This window comes from Vigna unguiculata, chromosome 11 (genome assembly GCF_037176805.1).
Source record: "Vigna unguiculata cultivar grain cowpea cultivar isolate G323 ecotype 2 chromosome 11, ASM3717680v1, whole genome shotgun sequence".
In the NCBI taxonomy this organism is placed as follows: domain Eukaryota; kingdom Viridiplantae; phylum Streptophyta; class Magnoliopsida; order Fabales; family Fabaceae; genus Vigna; species Vigna unguiculata.
Window position 1 is genome coordinate 34163505 of NC_140802.1, and position 23014 is coordinate 34186518.

Here is a 23014-nt window from a genome sequence, read left to right on the forward strand (position 1 = left end):
CATGCGTGAACACCTACTATGAACCTCCCCATTCATAGCAGCCTCAAGTGTGAGCACGAAACATACGAACCTCCTTGCTCATATCCCCACAAAAGAGTACAACTGATACGGACCACCCTGCTTGCATCAATCACACATTTCCAATCTCCGTTATGAACCTCCTTGCTCGTAACTAATCCAGTATATTCCTAACCAAACCATCAAACCCATCTATGCAAAATCCATCTGCAACAGCCCCCTCACCACAAAAAAAAAAGATACATAGTAGGGGTCATTTTAGGGAGGTTAAAAAGATCTCCACAAATAAAGATCATATGGACAAATTATGATATATTTTATAAAAGCTAATAATAGAGGAGGTTTTTTATTTTTTTTAGGAGGTTTATGACCTCCGCAAATTACAACACATTCTTCCATGATGAATTCACGTGTTTCCTGCCAAATCAGAAAAGTAGTGAATCTTTCCTTTTCACTCGAAAACATAAGTTCAGAGTGCTAATCGATTCTGCTCCGCGATTAAGCCTCCGTTGCAGCGATCTTCATCGCGCCTGCTCCGCCGCCCCATCTGCGTCGCGCCAGCTCCATCGAAAACCTAAGTTTAGAGTGCCAATCGATTCCGTTCCGTGATTAAGCCATGTCGTAGTCTCCGTTACAGCGATCTTCGTCGCGCCAGCTCCGTCGTGCCGTCTCTGTCGCACCAGCTCCATCCTGTGGTGTTCGTCGCGCCAACTCCGTCTTGTGGTCTTTTGAGAGGACATGGTGTGGGTCCTTTGAAGATAGAAATTTCTCTCGTATTTGTATTTCTACTTTGTACTCTACGTACATGTTTCTGTAGATAGAAAAAAAAAAAGATGCTCGTGCAATTATATTGGGTGTGGAATCATCAATAATACAATCACACCAATCATCATTTTTCACAATAGGCATTATTGTCACTTGGTAATGGTTTGAGTTGGATCTCTTTTCTTGATTTTGTCTAATCCAGTGGGAGCTGATTAGAAATGGCTTACTCATTAGTTGGCGAATTGGTGCTCATAGTCCAAATATTGCTTGATTTTTAGGACTTTTCTTTATATATTATACACACATAGAACAAAACTTCGGCAATTTAGGCTTCTTTGGTCATTAAATCAAAACAGTAATGCAGGTGTTTTGTCAAGCCTATGGAAGTAACTTATAGCTTCATTATAGTTTTTACTGGCTTATTTGAATATTCCTCACTGTGAATCTTATCAAAATAAGCCAATGTGATAAGCTGTTATTAATAACCACTTGATTGAACTATTTCCCCAATATTGGTTGCTATACATTATCATATAAAGTGCATTAAACTTGTGTTTGCTTTGTGTTTGCAAACCAAAAACAAGAGTTTGCAATTTATGAATTGAACCTGCAAGGATTGATTTTAATTTTTATCATATAAAACATTGTCTATTTTGAGGGAGTTCATAATGGGTAGGATAGAATTGTTGCACTCATTTTATCCATCTCTGATTCTACAAGTTCTTAAAATTTCAAAAATTAAAAAAAGTAAAATTAAAAACTCAACTGAAACTGGATACAGTTTTAAAAATTTGAAAACTGAAGGCTATCCTAAACAGGGGCTTACTCTATGACCAGATACTAATTTGAGTTGCTGATTTTGCCCTGTGGTATTGTGCTTTTCTATTTTTATTTTGTTTTGTTAGGTTTGTAGACAATTAGTTAAATGTAAACTTGTATTGTACGTTGCTGTTCCCCTGTTTTGTGTCAGCATCATGAGGTTCTAGTTTCTGTTGAGTTAGTTTGTTACCTTTGTAAGATTTGATTTCATGCAGGAATTTTATCATCGTCAATTAAAGTCTGGTATCTCTGACCTTCCTCGAATTTTTAGGATGATTACTTCTCCAATTAAGTCAAAAGGTACACAGCCCAGAGAAAGTACATGGCTCCTTGCATTACTAGTTTTTTCTCTGTAATGTTGAATTCCCTTTTTATTTTATTTCTTTATCAGTTGGCAATTCTGATTCATCCTGGTCAGATAATGTACGGAAACTAATGACTCTAATGCATTCAAAGGTTGTTTTGTTATTCTTTCCCTCTTTCAAGCAGTTTTTCTTGCTTTCTTTTTGCTTGTTATTCTGTTGTTTGAGTGTTGTCTGCTATCTTCTTGATATAATTGTTTAAATTGGTGTAATTTAAAGATAATCACATGTAGATACATTGTAAAGATTATCCATATGGTCTCCATGACAAGTTTTATTACAAGAAGTATCATAAGGACATTTATATTAACTTGTGTAGTTTTGTTGATACCTTATATACTTATTTCTTGCAGTAGTTATTTTCTTAGATTTTAGAAAACAGTTCTATCTTAACAATTCTAGTGAAAAGTTGTGAAAAGACCTCCATAATCATCAAATTCTATAATTAAATTGGAATGCATAGATATAAGAGTTGTGAAAAGTTATTGCATGCTTACAATCTGCATCCATTTTGATCCAATATTCCCTGTTGGCAGATGAATCTTCTTCCTCTGGATGCACCAGATCATTTTTGTTATAGCCTTCATCATTGAGTATTTTCTTCTTCTTCATGTTCTTGTGGTGTTTAGCAGTTTTTTATGCAGCTGTAGAACTTTCGGGGTGAACTTTCTTCTCAGAACATATGGAGAATCTAGAAATGACCATAAATAAATAAAGTTTTTAGAATAAGCATGGAGCATTCTTTTTTTTTAGCTTTTCTTTCATCAGGTTCATGGCAGATTTGTCCACTTCCTTCTTAGTTCTTTTTTCCTCCTTTTCACATTTTGCACTGAAATTCTCCTCAGCTGATTTGCTTCTTTGCAACAGCTCCCCAAGTGAAGTCCTGTGTTCTTTCTTTGCTGCAGCAGTTGTTTCAGACAATTCAATAACACCATTTCCATTTGGTTATGCACCTTCTATTGGCTTTCCACGGAGTGTTATTATGCTGACATGGCTATTTCTCCCAGTGCTGACATGGCTACTTGAGGGGTAAATTTTTCCAAGGAGGCATACCGTCAAACATTGGAACTATTTCATATTTGAATATACTGTAATTCCTTGTTCCTTGCTTTTCTCTCTATTTCTTTATGATTCTTTGAGCTTGCTTCTACACTTTGTTCTCAGTTGCATTTTAATTTATCTAGAATTTACTACATAATTTAAATACAGGGATTTATCCAGTAACTCATTGAAAGGTGCCATACCTTGCTCTATTGGTCGTCTCTCACAGTTGCAAATTTTGTAAGTTAGTGTAGCCTAAACCTCTCTGGCATAATGAAATTAATAACTTTATGATTCATTTTTTCCTCCTTGTCTTAGGAACTTGACTATCAATTTCTTTAATGGAATTCAATGGAATTCAATCCTTAATATTCTTCCAGTAGAAATAAAATTGATTTTTAGGAATTGAAACAAATTGAAAACGAATAATAATACTTATTCATTGTTTACATTTTTTTGGCACAAATATAACGATCTTGCATGAAATAAACATGTTTGAAACTATAAACAAGATACTCAAATGAGAGGCAAATTCATGAAGATGGATGCACCTCGTGCAAGATTGCACATGTACATCAATACAAATAGATAGTTGGACTACAAAATCCAACTCTCCTAACTGTTCTCTATATTATGTTTCTATTCTATCCAAAGCAGCATTCTATTTATATTATACCTTGTAACATGCAGACTAATTATTCGCACTCATGGATTACAGTAGGGTGATAACCTTACAATGTGACTGTTGCGTTTTAAATTATTTGAATCAAGCATAGTGTTTGATTACCTGTAAACTATTTGAATGGTAAAAATTGTGGATCAAAGATTGAAGTCAACATTTCACTTTTGATTTCTGAACTTGTACCCTCTATCTTTTTAATATGTAAGGTAAAAAAAATAAAATCATTTTGTGTTGAAGTTTTCTTTGCTGTTGGAGTTAGTTCATGTGATTGCAGACAAATCCATTGCATGTAAATAGGTTTGAGGGTACTCACCCTTGGATTGCAGACAAATCCCCATGCATTCTTTATATCTAGTTTTCACTGTTGTGATTCACTTTTGGTTTCTCATAAATATATGTAGCCATAACTATTGTAACTCACTAATCATATTTGTTTAACACAATCAGCCAAATTAAATTTTGATTTATAGTGTATAATCATTTACTTCATTCACAACTCATGGTTCCTAGTATGCTCACACCTCTTATAAATAGCATGTTGATTTCATGATTTGAGGTTGACGTCCTTCTTGCAGCTAATATTTATCTTTTATAATTTCAGTAAACCGGTGATGCAAATGAGCCTGAGTCTTCTATGGGTACAAGAGGATCATCTGGTGGTAGTAACATTTAGGGTGTTGATGATGTTTTTTAGGATGAAACTATTTTAGTGTATTATGAACTTTGATTAAGTATGGATTAAGTTGTAATTGTTTCAATTTAAATTGCTTTTATGTTAATATGTTGATTTTGAGAATCAAAAGTTCTAATGATAGATATTTGAGCACTTTGGTTGAAGTATATGATCGAAGTTTACAAAAAATATTGTTGATGTAAAAATATAAGTATCTCAAATGATGACATACATTGTCAAGTATAGTAGGGAATTCTAATTACAAACAAAATATTGTTTTGTATGAGATTTGAATAATGCAAGAAAAATACATTAATAAATCCAAAATCTAAATAATACAAACGAAACAGGTTAAAACTTTTACGGTATAATTCTCGAATTGAGGAGGGTATTAACCCCCACAAAAAAATGAAAAATAGGAATTTTGTAATCACATAGGTTTATGGAAATAAAGGAGGTTTTAAACCTCCACAAAATAATAGTTATGAATAGGAGAGGTTATAACCCTCCATTAAAAAACTTCCACAGTATAAACCTGGTACCAGGGGTTGTAGAAAACCTCCACAAATAACTTGTGGGGAACCTATCTGTGGAGGTTTGAAAAACCCTTGCAAATTATTTCATGGAGGGTAAAAACCCCTGCTAAACGAAATTAAAACCTCTGCAATTTACCTTTTTTTTGTAGTGCCTGCCCTTGCATTATATATCGTTTGGCGCTGCCTATGTGCAGCCAAGCGAAATTAGGTTGTAGACAACCTAGCAGTCCATCCACGCTGCCGAGCGCCACAACATTGAGGACTCTCCCTAGTTCCTCTATTGCCCAGCGGTCCAATCCGCACACCACCATGCACTGCACCAACTGTAAGATCCAAGAAAAAAAATATACTAAAGGGAAACATATGGATAAAATTAATGGCTTGGTTAATATTGTTGATTTATTTAATTTAATTAGGCTATTAAATTATGAAATATGAAATAATTATTATTTGATTGATTTAAATTATTGTTGTATTTATTATAATAATTATTTAAGTTATGTAAGTTATTGTTTTATTTATTTTAATTTTAATATTATATTTAATGTTGCAGATATATGTATATAGTTAAGTGGTGCATATTATAACGTGAAAAAGTATATAGTTTAGTGGTTATGCACGTGTTTATCCTGTTTGGGTGCAAGGGTTTGATTTCGGTTAGCTAGGAAATGGGCTTACGTTTTCTTATTTTAATTAATTATGGTAGATGCACAATATAAGTTTATATTTTATTCGTGCACAATATATATTGAGAAAGCGTGTGGTATAGTAGTTGGTGTATATATATGGTGAGACGTGGTACACGAGTTTGAACCTTGTGCAGCCTATAATGTTTAACGTTCATTTTTATTTTTTTCTCTCTTCTTTCTAGTGGGGCCCATGCAAAACCTTTAGTTTTCTCTCTCCTTTCCACGTTGGATTGCTGCAGCATGGTTTCAATTCTCTTTTCCTTTCTTCTTTCTATTTCTTTGCTACCACAAATAAAAACGAAACTCCTTGTAGCATTTTGTTTTTATTTTCAAATACTTGTTAATGCTACATGAAGATAATAAAAAGGAAGAGGTTTTAATATAAAAAAAAATCTTAACCAAATATCCAAAATGGGAGAGTATTAGTATTAAGAAAAGGCTAGGAATAATAGGAGATAAATCTAGTTTTAAATATTAGGGTTTTGAGAGGGAGAAAAGGAGAGTTGGAGAAATGGGAGAAAGACGGAGAGTGAAAGAGGAGGTTGCGAAAATGAGGAAAAGTGTAACAAAGAGACCATTAGGAGGGGAAGTCAACCTTATTTTCTTTTATTGTTTTCTTGTTGTTTGTTTTTGTTGGAAGCCTTGATGTGTGGGGTGCAATTTCGTTTTTATATTATATGCATGCAAATTGTTTCCTTCTTTAAGTTCTTGGTCACTTAAAAATGTGGTTGTTTTCTTCATGGAGTGGGTGTGTGGTGTAGGAGTAGTGAGACATGTTTCCGCAGTCTTTGTTTTCCCTACTCTACCACATGTTTTTGTTATTTTATTAGTGGGTGGTGCACTGTAAAACCTTGGAACCTTAAATGAACGTTGAACCATGAGGGGTTGTAGCCATGTGTAATCTCTAACTTCTAATAGGGTTTTAAGATGTTGTGGTTTCTTGGCTTTATGATGATTGATGGTGCAGCCATATGTTTACGCACACAGACTTGATCTCTTTCTCTTAGATAACCACACTTTAAATTGGTCTATGTTTCTTGCCTTTTTCTTTTCTCAATGTGGAGTCACAGTGGGACATCAAAGAGTGCATGGTTGTGGGCTTGGTTATTGGAATTACATGAGGAAGTGCATGGGTGTGAGTGGTTCTTTTGGGTTTCAAAACTAGTTTCTCTTTCTTCAAAGAGTGTGTAACATCCCGTCAGAATATTACGTGTTTAAACAAAAAAATAAAATAACAAAATAAAAACGCATTAATTATAAATCCATTTCCCAAAAATGCGGGAAATTTCAAATAATTTATTTCATAATAAAGATAACTCTGAGTTCAAATCTTCTCAAAATTCAATGAAATACCAAAACAATCTCATAATAGATTACATCTTTAATCCAAATCTAATCTCCACCGTTCAAAGTGAAGAACCACATGTTATGGACCACTTGTCAAAATTTCACCTAAATCAGACGGTTAACGAACCGGGAAATGCAGTTTTACGAAAATTGCGCGAACTAGAAAAATTGGTAATTGGTAACGCCTAGCACCCAAAATCAGGAGCCTGGCGCCTGGCGGTACAAACCGAGCGCCGGGCGGTTCCTAGTCCGCCAAAATACAAAAAATAGCGTTTTTCATGAATTAGAACACCACACCTCTCTGGTATGGCGCTTGGCGGCCAATTAGGTGCCGTCAGGCGGTTCCTGCACCTGCAAACCTCAACGCATTCAACTCCAACTGTTCTGGTTTTAAATCAACTAACGATCCAATAAGCTTCAATCTCTTGTTTAGGTTCATGATTTATTCCTAAATTTCCTAATACATGCAATTTTCATAACAATTACCACTCAACTTTATGTAATTTGGGATAACCCCAAATCATAAACCCTAAATTCATGTTCATACCAATTCATCCAATTTGACCACTAATTCCACAAATTTCAAAGGCGTATAATTTTCTAATTATTCCCAAGCCATTAAAACTTGGTTTCTTCCTGATCAGAATCCTCCCAGAGCAATAAAAACATAACAATTGAATTAATTCGACTCGTGTCGCTTGGTGGGTATTCATCACCGCCAAGCGGTTCCTCAAAGGAACCCAGAAAACACTGAAATTGGGATGCGTCGCTTGGCGGCTACGAGTATCCCGCCAGGCGGTTTCTGGAAATTTCCAGAAACACGAAAATTGATCATGGCAGAGGGGAATCATACATATATTCATTACATACATCATGCATTTAATCAAAACGTAAAAATTAGCGTAGTCCAGCTTCCTTAACCTGATTTCCTTTGCTTAAAACTTGAGTAGCCCTTGGTTCTCCGTTACTTTCAATACCCTTCCTTAGTACTCCTCAATTTAGCTCAATGTCTCACTCAATACACTCACCTTACTATGATTTTCGTATTCCTCTACCCATCCAACAAAACCAGCCACAAAACCTCTCTCTTTTTCCCTTAATTGGCCAATAATTGGTGTCTTAATGTGGGATTAATGATGCAAAACGAAATTACAATTAAACTAAGGTTAATGCCATTCAATTTGTTGTCTTATGATGGTTTTCCAGCCCTCCCTTGGCTGCTTGGGTTTCCTTGCCCTTTCACCTTTATGCCAAAGAACATTTTGCCAAAAACATAAAGTTTAATTTGGGTGCACCAAGGTTTGAACCCCTCACCATGCCAAAGCCAAATCAATGTTCCACCATTTAACCAATTCATGTTTCATGGTAATTAATATAATTTTATGATTATATTATCACTCAACATGCTCTAGCATATTATTAAAAACAATAATAATTAAATAACACACAAACAACATACATAGGACTTGAACCCAAGTCCTCCCACACATTTAAGTACTTTCAACCACTTGAGCTAGTACTTTTCCATGTCATAGCTTTCCGCATTAAATGCCTTAAAGGCTCCTACTACCCGCATTTATTAAATAATAATTTAATTAATTATTTAAATTCCTCGGGTCTTACAGAGTGCATCGTTGTGGGATTGGTTATTGGAATTACATGAGGAAGTGCATGGGTGTGAGTGGTTCTTTTGGGTTTCAAAACTAGTTTCTCTTTCTTCATTTTTTTTTCTATTCTCTTTCATGTAAAGACTTAAAAGCTAAATTTGAATAGGTGATTCATACATATACGTACAATATTTTTCATGAAAGAATTCTCATGTTTTTAGAATGTGTGGTTGGTGAATGGGTGGGGTCATGTGTAGGGCCACTTAAAAACATGTTTCCTTTTACTTTCTCTTTTCACATCCAAATTGCATTCAGTTTCCATTGGTTGATGGGTGCAAGTTTGCTATACTTTTCTTAGCCACGAGTCCCACTTTTGCTTTAAAGGTGAGAGGTTACATGAGAAGGTTGGTAGCATGAAAGGGTGCATAGGTTTCACAATTTGTTTAAAGTGCAGTACATGCTTTTAATGTTTAAATGGTGACTTTGATTGGATATGGTATTTTGGGAGGGCCCACAGGGAATAAAAATTGTTTCTCTTCACTCTTTTTCAGCCTTGCGTCATTTTGGTTTGGGAGAGAAGTCTTCCAATCACAATTTCATTTCCAATATCATGTTAGTGGGGTTGTGTAGGTGTAGGTTTTGTCAATTAAATATATCTTAGTATTGTTGAAGTTTGGATGGTTAAAGCCTTGCATTTGTCTTTCTTTTTCTGGTTACAGTCTTGGTTCTTACAGTTAGTACATCCAAAAAGTTTCATGGTTTCCACTTTTAATAAATGTTAAGCCTTGGTCTTTTATTTTCAAACTTTATGTGTGGTTCTGGTTGGGTTGTTGCATGTTTCATTGGCTTACATTCATAGGCATGGGATTATTTTGTGTACTTAACGTGCAAAGGGCTTATGATGTTTGAAGTGTGACGTTATATCAATATTTGAATGAATGTCATTTATTGAGCTCATTGTATGAATGTATTATTTGATAAGTTGATGGGTTTATGTTATGCAACTTTATTTTTCAATGCATGGTTTGATGGTGTATATTTTGTTGGCAATATATAAATTCTCATGTGTTGCATGTTGAGAGTGTTTTGCCTTGTTGAGAACTCTTGGTGGAATTAAGTGTTGTGTGAGGTTTTCCGTACCTAGGAACCTAGTGAAAATTCTTTCGCTTGTGTGAAGTAGTGGAAAGGGGTCCTCTTCACCTGTGTGAAGCAGTGGTAGCGGATTGGTTCGAGTGTTGTACACTTCGCCTGTGTGAAGTAGTGGGGAGGGGAAAGATGTTTCACCTTATTTCGGCTCGTTGCGAGTATAGTTCCTAATGTGCGATGCATCAACGTTTTTACTCATAATTCCTTGAGGAATAATGGAGACAGTATGGCTGCAGTAGCGGGACATATTGAACCATCAGTTCTAGGAAACTAGATGTTGTGGGGTGAGAGGCTACAGAAAACCAAAGCTTGATTATGATCACTATGTTGGTTTGGTATGATTGTTTGGATTTTGGGGGTTGTATGTTCAACCCAAGGATGGATTGTGGTCATAATGTTTCGATGTTACTTGAATGCGACGTTGAGTATTATTAGACATGTTTTATTTACGAAATTCTTTTATGAATATCATTGTTTATGGTTAGCTTACCCCTATTTGTTTGTTTGTATGTTTATTTTATGTGCGATGATCGTATAACGTGTGTGTTATACGGGAGAAGATGATAATGTAGATAATTTTGGCATGGAGTAGATCGACGAGAGGCTGAGGTGAACTCGGAAGATTTTATATTTTATTTAGTTGTTTTAAATAAGATATTAAAATATATGTAATTTTCTTTTGTTGCAATTGTCATTTGAATCTTTTTGACCAAGTGTCGTTTTGAACAATGTAATTTAAATCAAATATAAGTTTTTTTATTAGTACATTTTCAACGAAGATCCTTTTCTGTTTAACAATGATAATTTTATATCTTTCTGTGACATCCCAAATTTTGGGGTGTTACACCAACGACGCGAAAATACTGGTTTAGGCGCTCTAAAACAAGTTCTAACACCTCGATCATACTAGACACACATCCACAAAAGCACAATGAATTTTCATATAATTTAACATGCCTCATTTGCATCTTCACAGCTCATATGCATCAACCATGCATAAGCACACTTGCAATCACAATATGAAACCATGCCAACACTTGAGTTTGGCCAAAAATAAACAATGATCAAAAGATTTATAAAACAGCAACAACAAAACTAAGTTTTAACATCAACAACACCAAATATTTTCCTTCACAACCATATTGTATTGACTTCACTTTTATATAAAAAATATTTTTGATGCTTTTGACATTCCACAATTTAATTGATATCACTACAAGAAATATTCAGATTATCGACGGATATGTTTCGACGGATACTGATCCGTCGATAAATTATCAATACCGACGGATTTACCGACGAACGATGAATTGATGACATTATCGACGGATATATTAGTCGGTAATGGCAAGGAAAGAATTGAGAGGAATGGACCGACAGAATCATCCATCGGTAATGTCCATAGTAAACTGGTCTGCCATTTACCGACGGATGGGTTGCTATTTTCGACGGCTGAAATCCTTCGGTAAGTAACTAATATCAAAAACCAGTTTCACTTTCTTCCTCCCCCAATTTTATTTTACCCCTAAAATGCGAACGTGAGCGCCAACCAGTCACCCTACATCGATCCAACATCGCCGACCACGCTGCCACAGTTTGACCGCCGACCACGCTGCCGCAGTTTGACGTTGTCGGTGCATTGTCATTGTCGTTGCCATCGACTGTCCCCTCCACCGTCATCGTTTTCGTGGGTTGAGGGAACACAGTGCTCTGCGTAGGTTTTCCCGGTGCGTTCTCCGACCATCTCACGGTGGTTGTGGTAAGTCTTACCGACAATGGTCATTTTGGTTCTGTTATTGTTTGTCCCTCCACTAACTTTCCCATTGTGATTGTGTGATTGGTAGGGGCAGTGATTGGATTCTCGTGTTGTCGCTGTTTTGGTGTGGGGCGTTTTCCAAATACCACGCTCATTAATAGGTGAGTATTTTTTACCTTCAAACAGGTTAAATTTTGACAATTACCACTCTCGCTTATTTATAATGTTATAATTTAGATTGAAGTGGCAAAGGTAGTCGAGACACAATCCAATTTGGAGTGGCAATTGGAGTTGATAGAGACTCATCAACAGGAGGTACTTTTAAAACTAATTTATTTCTGAATTGATTGCTAGGTTTGAGCCCAAATTGATTGCTTCGTTTTGTTTTAGATTCCATTAAGTTGTTAAGTTGATTGATTTTGAGTTCATGTCTCATACAACCATTTTCATTTCTGAATTGATTGCTAGGTTGGAGCCTAAATTGATTGCTTTGTTTTGTTTTGGGTTCCATTAAGTTATTAAGTTGATTGATGCATTTTCTGAATGTGTTCATGTCTCATACAAGCATTGTGATTCATATTTGACTCTAGATCTTTTGTCAATTAATTTGATTCATGACATTTAAAATAGAGTATTGTGTTCTTCACCACCAATCCGTGACCAAAAGCAACAAAAATCTCCATCTTGTCTCTACTTTTTGTTCACTTCATTCTTTCTTATGTTGATTGCTTCCACCTGAGCCATGGATGTTGTTTCTATCTTGCCAATCAAGTCTTTAGATTCCTTGATTTTCCCATTCAGTGCTGCAACCAAATTAAAATTATAAATCTAGGACTTAAAGTACAACTAGACTAGTCAATTAGGCAAATGCAAATTAGAACTAGATTTTGGATGCAACCCTTATTATTTGTCACCTGTTTTAAGTTCAGCAAGAGTGTAGGTAGATGTCCCCTAGGTTCTCCCACAACTGCCATAACATTTGGAGCTCAATTGCAAAAAGTCAATCTTTGTTAACTCTCTGGTCAACTCTGATTGAAAAAGTCAACTCTGATTGAAAAGTCAAGTCTGCATAATTTGATGATTCTCTGGCTTATTTGCATGCATTGGTTTCTTCCAATCAGTATTTCAGTGCTAAATTTACATGTTTTGGCTGCATTAGAATCATATAACTTAAGTTAAGGTTAGTCATGTTAAATAATCAACGTAAACAAACTTGACTATGCAACCCACTAGGCTATATTTCACTTAAGCAACCAAAAATAGCAGCTCTTGCTAGAATTTTCTATGTTTTAGTCATGGGAATTTTGGTCTGCAGTGAACCAACATAGGATTGTTGATTGGTTATGATTTGTGCCAATGTAGGTATTTTGCTATCAGATTTGCTATCCCATTCAGTTGTGGTCTACAGTAAAGGTGAGTGTCTTGTTTAGCTATCTAATTTTGGATTTTTATCTCTATTTATGCGTTGAATCTGTTTTGTGCATGGATTCACTTGATAGTAAATGTATCAATGTAGTAAATTAGAGAGTGGTGACATGAGGGACACTCACTTTTAGGATTTTTTTTCTTTTGAATGAATTGAACTTGCCCATTTGGGACATTCCTGCCACCAATATGGAGATAGCCAAGACAGCAAAGACATACTAATTAAACCACACTTGACAGCATATATATTGACTATTAATGTGACAACACAACCACACTTTATGGGTCAAATTTGGTACCCATGACTTCAAACTGTTAAAACTTGAAACCAACATAAAGCTAAACACTAAAAAAACATATTTGAATGATCAAAATATTGCATGAATAAAGAAAAATAGAAAACATTCATATTGAAACTCAAAGAATGAACAAGTTGTGGGAACTTAAACTAAATTAAATACTTTTTGGGGTTGTGATGATTTAAGCTTCTAATTCTAAAACTATGAATTGGAACATGTTAAAGATGATTGAAAATGGGTAAAAACAAGAAGTTATGACCGAAAACGAAATTAAAACTTAAAAAGTACAAATGAGTTGTGAAATGGGTTTGGAGGCAAACTCAAAACCATGAATCTTGATCAATGATTTTCATCTCTTCACACCAATCAGTCTTAATAGCTGCCATATAGGATTAATGCAAATGAAAAAGTCCTGAATGGTAGCTGACACTCAAATCTACAATCTAACAACACACTTGGTAGCCTAAAATGGCTAACAAAGAGTGCCTAAAATGCATATGAACACAAAAAATGAGTTTCAAGTGCTGTAAATACCTTGAACTCATTTCAATATGTTGAAATGTGTAGAATAAATAGTGAGGACCCTCCAACAATGATAGGTTCACGAAATCACTATCCAAACCCCACTTTCAAGTAAGAAAAGTAAGCCAATCATGCATATGCTTGTGTGATCAAGGGTCAAAACGTGTAGCAGTGTGCAAATGCATAATTCTACCATCTAGACATGGTTAATATGATGCTAATGAGTTACTAAAACAGTGAATATTCCTAAAGAACTAGTGGAGAATAAAAATCCCAATTCTAGGTAGTCTAGAAAACCTAGAATGAGCATATCACACTCAAAACTTGTAAAATGCTTAGAATGAGATAATTGATGGCTCAAACATGTTACAAATCACTAAATCAAGATGCTAGAATGCTTAAACCTTGAGTTAGAACTTTGATTTGAAAAGTCAACCTTTGGGTCAACTTTCCATCAAAAGTGACTTGTAGAGGTGGAAATCTGAACCCATGCTGAATTTTTAAGTTCATTAACCTCTAATCACTTTTAATTTGTTGAATTTGGGTTGCTAAGGTGCACCAAAGTCACACAATACAAGTTAGTGTGTCAGTTCCCTATGTACAAGAAAAATAGGCTATACTAGGCTAACTAGTTAGTCCCAAACTAATACAGATCATATTAAGGGTTAGTTTTTAGTAAATGGAAAGAAAAATGTAATCTAAATTGTGTCAATAACAGTAATGAAACATTACAAAACAGCAAACACATATCACCTCATCTCAACTTTTAAAGGCTTAAAATGAGGATTTTTCTTCAAATTGAGTGTGTGGGGTTTCAAATTGGGTATGAAAATGGTTTTTTTATCTTTTGGCCATGCATAATATGATGCAAGTGAACTTTAGAAACAAACAAATGAACAAAATATAAAGAGAATTACAAAATGACTAGTTCAAGTGTAAAATGGCTAACAAAGAGTGCCTAAAATGCATATGAACACAAAAAATGAGTTTCAAGTGCTGTAAATACCTTGAACTCGTTTCAATATGTTGAAACGTGTAGAATAAATAGTGAGGACCCTCCAACAATGATAGGTTCACGAAATCACTATCCAAACCCCACTTTCAAGTAAGAAAAGTAAGCTAATCATGCACATGCTTGTGTGATCAAGGGTCAAAACATGTAGAAGTGTGCAAATGCATAACTCTACAATCTAGACATGGTTAATATGATGCTAATGAGTTACTAAAACAGTGAATATTCCTAAAGAACTAGTGGAGAATAAAAATCCCAATTCTAGGTAGTCTAGAAAACCTAGAATGAGCATATCACACTCAAAACTTGTAAAATGCTTAGAATGAGATAATTGATGGCTCAAACATGTTACAAATCACTAAACCAAGATGCTAGGATGCTTAAACCTTGAGTTAAAACTTTGATTTGAAAAGTCAACCTTTGGGTCAACTCTCCATTAAAAGTGACTTGTAGAGGTGGAAATCTGAACCCATGCTAAATTTTTAAGTTCAGTAACCTCTAATCACTTTTAATTTGTTGAATTTGGGTTGCTAAGGTGCACCAAAGTCACACAATAAAAGTTAGTGTTTTAGTTCCCTATGTTTATGCTTTGAATCTGATATTGGATCCATCTAGGATCCATTTTTCTATCATTAGGTAATTACTATTGGGATTCCTATAACTAGGTAATTCCAATTACTAATTTTGGTCTGCATAGTCATGGGACTTGCATTCCAATTAGAATAGTGATGTTTGGTTTCTATTTGGATATCTTACATAATAAATGGGATATATCTTACATTTAGGCTTCATCTTCACCATATTCTTGTTGGCCCATGATTGTTACTCCATACAATCTTCCTCCTGAAATGTGCATGTCAAAGCCTTATATGTTTTTGAGTTGTCTTATACCAGGGCCATCCAATCCAAAGGCCTCTATTGATGTTTACTTGGAGCCTTTAATTGATGATTTGAAGAAGTTGTGGGTTGGTATCTTGACCTATGATGTTTCAAGGAAACAAAATATTATGATGAGGGCATGTTTGATGTGGACTATTAATGACTTCCCTGCTTATGGGATGTTATCTGGTTGGGGCACACATGGTAGATTGGCTTGTCCGCATTGCATGGAGCACAATAAGTCATTCACGTTAAATTATGGTCGCAAAAGTTGTTGGTTTGACTCACATCGTAGGTTCTTACCTAATGATCATCCCTTTAGGAGAAATATTAAAGCCTTTCGAAAAGGGCAAGTTGAAACAGATGGGACACCTCCTAGGTTGACACCATTACAAGTTTGGAGAAGAGTGAAACATTTTCCAAAAGTCACTGAAAACGGTGTAACACGGATAGATGGATATGGAGAGTGTCATAATTGGACAAAAAGAAGCATTTTTTGGGATCTTCCATATTGGAAAGATAATTTGTTAAGACATAATCTTGATGTAATGCACATAGAAAAAAAATTTCTTTGAGAACATATTCAATACTGTTATGAATGTGACGGTAAAGATAAAAGACAATGAGAAAGCAAGAAGGGATTTAGGATTGTATTGCAAGCGAAAAGACTTGGAGTTGAAGGTTCAAGATAATGGGAAAATATTAAAGCCTAAAGTGAATTACACTTTAACTCCAGATGAAGCTAAATCAGTTTGTCGGTGGATAAAGGAACTTAAAATGCCAGATGGTTATAGTTCCAACTTGGCTAGATGTGCTGATGTTGAAAAGGGAAGAATCCATGGAATGAAAAGTCATGATTGCCATGTATTCATGGAGTCATTACTTCCTATTGCATTTAGTGCTTTGCCCATTCATGTTTTAAATCCTCTTACTGAAATTAGCCACTTTTTCAAAGATTTGTGCTCTGCAACATTAAAAGAGGAATCCCTAAGAAGAATGGAGGAAAATATTCCAATTATTCTCTGCAAATTAGAGAGAATATTCCCTCCTGAATTATTTGATTCAATGGAACATCTCCATATTCATCTTCCCCATGAAGCATTGTTGGGTGGACTAGTGCAATACAGATGGATGTATCCATTTGAAAGGTACTAAAGGACCTCCCTATTCATATTTATAATTAATTTTGTCACCAATTTTTTTCATCATGGTGTATTTTTTTATTTGTATAGATTCATGGGTGATTCAAAACGATCAATAAAAAATAAAGCAAGAGTTGAAGGTTCTATTTGTGCATCTTATTTACACCGTGAGACAACATACTTTTGTTCTCATTACTTCAACAACTTCATGTTGTCACCACGCAATTGGAGGAATGAAGTTGAATGTCAAAGAGATGTGTCAACGTTGTCTGTTTTTCAGCAACAAGGTCGACATGCAGGGAGAGAATCGATTCATTGGCTAACTGATGTCGAGTTCAAATTTGCTCATGTTCATGTGTTAATCAATTGCACTGAAGTCAAACCATATCTTGAGTAAGTTATATCCTCCTTTGTTAACAAATTTGTGGTCAATTATATGTAAGCCTATAATTAATTTACCATTGCAATCTATTTTCCAGCTCATTCCTTACGGGCTTGCAAATACCTGAGAGCAGTGCTTTTGCTCGTATTCATTCAGAGTTTCCTGAATGGTTCCAATATCAAGTATGTATTGTACCATTAATTATGTAACAAATAGATTTTAATGTATCATAATTTTATTTCTATCTTTCTATACCTGTAGGTTTATAACGAGCCATTAAGTGTTAGAAACCAAGACCTAAGGGATTTGTCAAATTGGCCAATGAAATGTGTCAAAGAATGGCACACGTACTTCGTGAATGGGTACAAGTTCCATACTAACGCATGGAGCAAAGGGAAAAAGACTATAAATAGTGGTGTTCATGTGAAGGGCCTTATCGAAGGAGGTGAAGATGATTTTTATGGGATCATTCATAGAATATATGAACTAGAGTACAATACTTCTAATAAAACGAAGAAAGTTGTACTTTTTTTGTGTGAATGGTTTGATCCCTCAAGAAAAGGTACAAGAGTGGATCCTAAATATAACATTGTGGACATTCACATGACTTCAAGGTACCAACCATTTGATCCATTTATTTTAGCATACAATGTTAGACAAGTATATTATGTACAATATCCACCATCTCGAAAAGACAACCATGGTTGGTATGTTGCAATTAAAACAAAGCCGAGAGGTCGCATTGAATCAAATGAGGTGGAAGACGATGTCCCTTACCAAGTTGATGAAATGTCCCATGTGAACGAAGTAATTGAAGTAGAACGTGTATCGGGATTTCATCACATAGAAGGTCATGATGAAGAGTTGGAACACGAGGATGAGGAAGAAGAAGAAGAAGAGGAGGAGGAGGAGGAAGATCTAGATGAAGAAGAAGATGAAACTGAAGAAGAAGAAATGGAGGAAGAGGAGGACGACGATGAGGGTGACAGTGATGATATTGACTAACTTTGTCTTTTTTGTTTTAGTACTTAACTTTTTAATGTTTGTTTTTTTTCATTTCATTAGAACTTTTGGTTGTTGTATTTCAAGTTGTGTAATATGTCTAATGAATAGTTATTAAGTCGGTATATTTGTTTATTATTATACACCATCTTAATTTGTTTGACACTTAGATCCTATATGCCATACACCATGTCATCGGGAGATCCACCTCGACCACCCCCAGTTGACAAGGGGAAAGGTATTGCAAAAACAAGAAAGAGACATAATAATTATGTGCTTCGGATTCCAGTCAGACCCATCACCCCTACCCCGGGCTTACATATGCCATCTTTATCTTCCCCACCTCCACCCATAGGGTTACATAACTCAACATCTATCCCGGCGATTCATATGTCGTCCTCCTCTTCTCAACCTCCACCCACAGGGTTGCATACCCCTGTTGTTGCTCCCAGGCCCCCTTCTATACCACCCTCCCATATACCATCCTCATCTTCCTCAACTCCACACACTGGGTTACATACCCCTTCTACAGACATTGGAGCATCCCCATCACCTCATACTGTACCATCCCCAGTCTCCATTGGTGGCCCATCTTTTGTCGTTGGTCAGCAGTCTGCACCATCCCCAATTGTAGGTGATATAGTTGCCCCATAGCCTATGGTTGATGCTGATTTAGATGCAGAACCTGACCCTCCTCTGCAGGACCGCCTGATGATTGAACCTGTCGGTCGAGGGTAATATTTAAATACAATTATTCTCATTGTTTATGTTATGCAATTCTTTCATTTTCTAACAATTTTCCATGAATTGTAGGTTTGTTCCATCTAGAGTTGCTTCACAGGCTATCACAAAGACAATCAAGCAACAATTTCTTAATCCTTGGCCATCATGGGGATCAATACCTGAAAAAGACAAGGAAATTTTCTTGCAACGTTTCAAGGTAACGTGTTCTAACTTATTATATAGGTAAATTAAGTTGTTAACTACTATTCCATGTTTAATATACTTATAATGTTTTATATGTTTAAATTGTGTTATAGAGGAGAGTTCAGTGGGCACCAGAGCATGAAATTGGCATTAAGAGAAATTTCAACTGCAGAGCTTCCCATCGTCTATCTGAGCTGTTTAGAGATGCTAGAACGGCTAGAGAAAGGCCAGAATGGATTCCTAATGATGTGTGGACAAGGCTGCTAGAACATTGGAATTCTCCAAGTTATCGGAGCAAATGTATTGCAGCAAAAAAGAATAGGGCTTCTGAAACAGGTGGGACCCTACACACAGGTGGATCCATTACCACTTACGAGCATGCCCTTCATATGGTAAACACATTAACTGTTTGTATTTGTCACATTTGAACTACATTTTTAAAGTTTGAAATCAAATCAAATCTAACTCTATAACATTTTGTTGTAGGCACATGAGTTGGGACGCCATGTGTTTCTTGATGAATTTTTTCAACAGACACATATCCAGAAGGGCACTGGCGAGTATGTGGATGAGAGGTCTAGGAAGACAAATGTAAGTCTCTTTTACTATTCAATATTATTTACTCTTAAATGTATCCCACCACAGAATAATAATTGTTTATTGTTTACTTACAGGAAGAATTTCAGACTAGGCTTTCTCAAGTTAGATCTGAGGTTTCCTCATGTCCTGATGGAACACAAGAGCAATCCTCTGTTGATCCTACACAGGACGAGAATATTAGGACTAGGTGTTGGATTGAGATAGTAGGAGGGAAAAAGAAAGGAAGACTTTATGGGGCTGGTCAACTTGTTTCAAAATATATAGGTCCAAATGAAAGCTTGAACCAAGTACCAACTTCTTCCTCTTCTAATACTGAGGACCTCACTAATATTAGGCAGCAACTGTCACGCAGCCTAGAGAAAAATGAGCAATTGAGGTCTGAGTTTCGATCCTTTCAGTCACTAGTCCTGCAATATCTCCCTCCTGGTGCTCAGGCTCGTCTTCAGTAGCCATAGCCACAGCCACAACCACAGCCAAACCCTACTCAACCAAACTCTGAAATCCCTCCACCCCATTCTCAACAACAAAATAATGAAGAGCACGATAACCTAAATGAAAAGTCTTCTCCTGATTATGAAGATTATTAGCTTTTCATGTTCTTAAGAAAAACTTTGTTCAAAATTTACTTAATAAACTTATGTACTATTAGTCCTTCTTGGTACTAGTCGTGCTTATGTAATATTTGACAAACTTTCTTGTGATACATATTATTTTCTCTGTTTTATGAACAATTTAGTGTGTCATTTGATATATATTGTCATGGAGTTTGATAATGATACAATATTTGATATAGTACTGCTAGATTTGTCTGTATTGGAATTTTTATATGTAGGTATTGTGGAATGTCTAAAAAACAAACCAACACAAACCAAATTTTTTATCTTACCGACGGAATTACCGACGGACATATTCGTCAGAAATAACCGATGGAAAGGACGACGGATATATCCGTCGGTAATTACCGGCGGATTTCAACAATCCGTCGGTAAATGATTACCGACGAACAATTTACTGAAAGATATTTTACCGTCGAAAGTCCGTCGGTAAAACATCATTACTGACGGATTATGGCTATTATCGATGGATTCTGACCATCGGTAATTAACGTTTTTCTGGTAGTGTATATTATTCAAGACTTAAGACAAACCTGCAAGCATCCTATTACTATTATATACCTATTAACAAATAAACACAATTGTCGTTACTAAGCACATAAATTCAAACCATTGCTACAATTTCACCAATTCAAATAACTCTTTTGCAGTGACCATAACCCCATTTATATCCATAAAACTATTAATACTAAAAAAATTAAATAGAAAAAAAACGAACATCACAATTACTTCTTATATATTATATTATAATAATACTAAAGTCCCAACCAACCAAATGCAATAATCAAAATCGTGATTACCACGCGATTATACAATCATATTGATTATGAAAAAAATCTAAGCACAATTAAAACATTGTTTTATTTTTAATATACGCCCTACGATTGTCAAGTGCTATTTCAGTTAACAATATAATCATTTGCCAAATTCATCACGCCTCCAAATGAAAAGTTAAATCACTTTTTACTTTTATTTTACCTAAAATGAACGCTTACTATTATGATATAATATAATCTTTTCTTCCTAAAAGAAAATAATGATGCTTATCAATTATTAGAAACCATTCAGATTTCGTGAAATAAGGAACCGCATCCAATTATCTATAGAATTTTATAAATTTAAATAAAGAAAATACAATATTACTATAATCAATCCAACAATAATCCTAAATTCCATGTTCCTAAATAAAACAAGTATATTTTAATTGTCTCGCCTTTTTTTTAGTTGTATACCCGCAACAATAATGGTAATATTACACAATACTTACATTTTATTTTAATTCTTATAATATATTTTTTGTTTTGCGAAATCTATAATTTATTTTCACCTCCCGATATGTTTTTAATTATCTTCCAAAAGACTTAGATGAGGACAAAAAAAATTATATTTATTTATTTATTATTATTTTCTATAATATATTTATAAAATTCAGAGGAAAAAATTAATATTCATATATATATATATATATATATATATATATATATTTACAATATTGTATGCATCTTATATCCACACCATTTAGTACATCTTATACTTCCTACACTAGAAGAGGAAGAAGTGTTATTTATTTACAATTTCCCCCTTATATATTGGTTTCAAACAGGTGGAGGGAAAAGGTTATGGATATGGTTCACTTGGACTGTTGGGGGTAAATAGAAGGCAATTCCAATTTTTCCTTCGATGATAATCGGCGTGTTTGGAGTAGAGAAGAAAGTAATAGTCGACTTTCCTGTTCCTTAAAATTTCACAGAATTATTCACTATATTGGTTTGCCATGTATTCCCCAAAAAAATAGCCACAATATCGGCGAAGAAGGGATCAGACATGTTGGGAGCAGCCATCTATGATAAAGTTATAAAATTTTGTTTTTCACACACAATAATAAAATAGGAAAGTGAGACAAATATCACATAAAAAATATACAGCATATCATAATAAGATAAAATGAAATGAAAATTCTTCCAAATCCATAAAACTGGATTTTATTATACTTTATAAAGATATTGATTAATTTTGTATTGACTAGTCAGGATAAATGAGTTCATGGCCAACAAAGTAACTCAAGAACATCTCATCTTGAGTAATACTAACTCGTTTAAATCCCCAAGGTCATACCTCCAACTACAATAATTAAATATTTATTTATCATAAATTTTATTTCAATATTAAATCATATAATTATATAAATAAATAAATAGGATCAATGCATAATTAAAATAAATATAAATAAATAAAAAGGACCAGTATGAAACTGGAGATAAATATAAATAAGTAAATCAGGGTAAATATAAATTGAATAAATACGACTAGTGCACAACTGGAGATGAATATAAATAAATAAATATGAACAAAAACTAAATATAAATTAGAATGAGGTTAGGGACACCTCACTTAAAGTAAATATAGAGATAAAATAATTATGAACAGATAAAAAAAATAATCAAAGTAAAAAGATAAAATGATAAATGTCTTCTCCCATACCTTAGTTGTTATGGAAATTATACTAAGATTGTATTGAGAATTTCATGATATATAAATTTTTTTTCTTCTTTCTTACTTCTCACTCGCATGACTCTGCTTCTGTTTCTTTTTGTTTGTTCTAATTGTCTCTCTTCTCCTCTCTATTTCATTTACCTCATCCTATTTATACCGTCATATGTAATCTTTGCATTAGTTTAAATTGAATTCAATTTTTTTTAGTTTTGCTATTTCAGTTTGAAAAGAATTTCTCGTTCGTAGATTTTTTCTTTCTACAGTAAAAGGATAAAA

General features: G+C 34.6%; 2 protein-coding genes and 1 long non-coding RNA gene across 4 annotated transcripts; all 3 read left to right on the plus strand.

Annotated features, from left to right (window-relative positions):
• The first annotated feature begins 358 nt into the window (after nucleotides 1-358).
• LOC146881827 (uncharacterized) lies at nucleotides 359-4466 on the plus strand. Of its 2 annotated transcripts, XR_014986391.1 has the most exons (4): nucleotides 359-1902; nucleotides 1994-3054; nucleotides 3174-3245; nucleotides 4289-4466. It is a non-coding gene; the product is annotated as an uncharacterized LOC146881827 (long non-coding RNA). The 2 variants fall into 2 exon arrangements; XR_014986390.1 differs by having other exon boundaries at nucleotides 359-3054.
• An 11817-nt stretch (nucleotides 4467-16283) lies between these two features.
• LOC146881828 (uncharacterized) lies at nucleotides 16284-18107 on the plus strand. Its single transcript, XM_085669357.1, has 4 exons — nucleotides 16284-16726; nucleotides 16811-17113; nucleotides 17200-17284; nucleotides 17364-18107. The coding sequence occupies exons 1-4, from the start codon at nucleotides 16356-16358 to the stop codon at nucleotides 18105-18107; spliced, it is 1503 nt and encodes a 500-aa protein (XP_085525483.1). The 5' UTR covers nucleotides 16284-16355.
• A 654-nt stretch (nucleotides 18108-18761) lies between these two features.
• Nucleotides 18762-20080, plus strand: LOC146881829 (uncharacterized). Its single transcript, XM_085669358.1, has 5 exons — nucleotides 18762-18838; nucleotides 18918-19044; nucleotides 19145-19423; nucleotides 19518-19622; nucleotides 19706-20080. The coding sequence occupies exons 1-5, from the start codon at nucleotides 18762-18764 to the stop codon at nucleotides 20078-20080; spliced, it is 963 nt and encodes a 320-aa protein (XP_085525484.1).
• The last annotated feature ends 2934 nt before the right edge of the window (nucleotides 20081-23014 follow it).

Coding starts and splice junctions, on each gene's coding strand:
- LOC146881828 (XM_085669357.1), top strand. CDS start 16,356: ATGCCAGATGGTTATAGTTCCAACTTGGCTAGATGTGCTGATGTTGAA. Junction 17,114..17,199: donor GAAGTCAAACCATATCTTGA/GTAAGTTATATC, acceptor TCTATTTTCCAG/CTCATTCCTTACGGGCTTGC. Junction 17,285..17,363: donor CTGAATGGTTCCAATATCAA/GTATGTATTGTA, acceptor CTATACCTGTAG/GTTTATAACGAGCCATTAAG.
- LOC146881829 (XM_085669358.1), top strand. CDS start 18,762: ATGGTTGATGCTGATTTAGATGCAGAACCTGACCCTCCTCTGCAGGAC. Junction 18,839..18,917: donor ATTGAACCTGTCGGTCGAGG/GTAATATTTAAA, acceptor CATGAATTGTAG/GTTTGTTCCATCTAGAGTTG. Junction 19,045..19,144: donor TTTTCTTGCAACGTTTCAAG/GTAACGTGTTCT, acceptor ATTGTGTTATAG/AGGAGAGTTCAGTGGGCACC.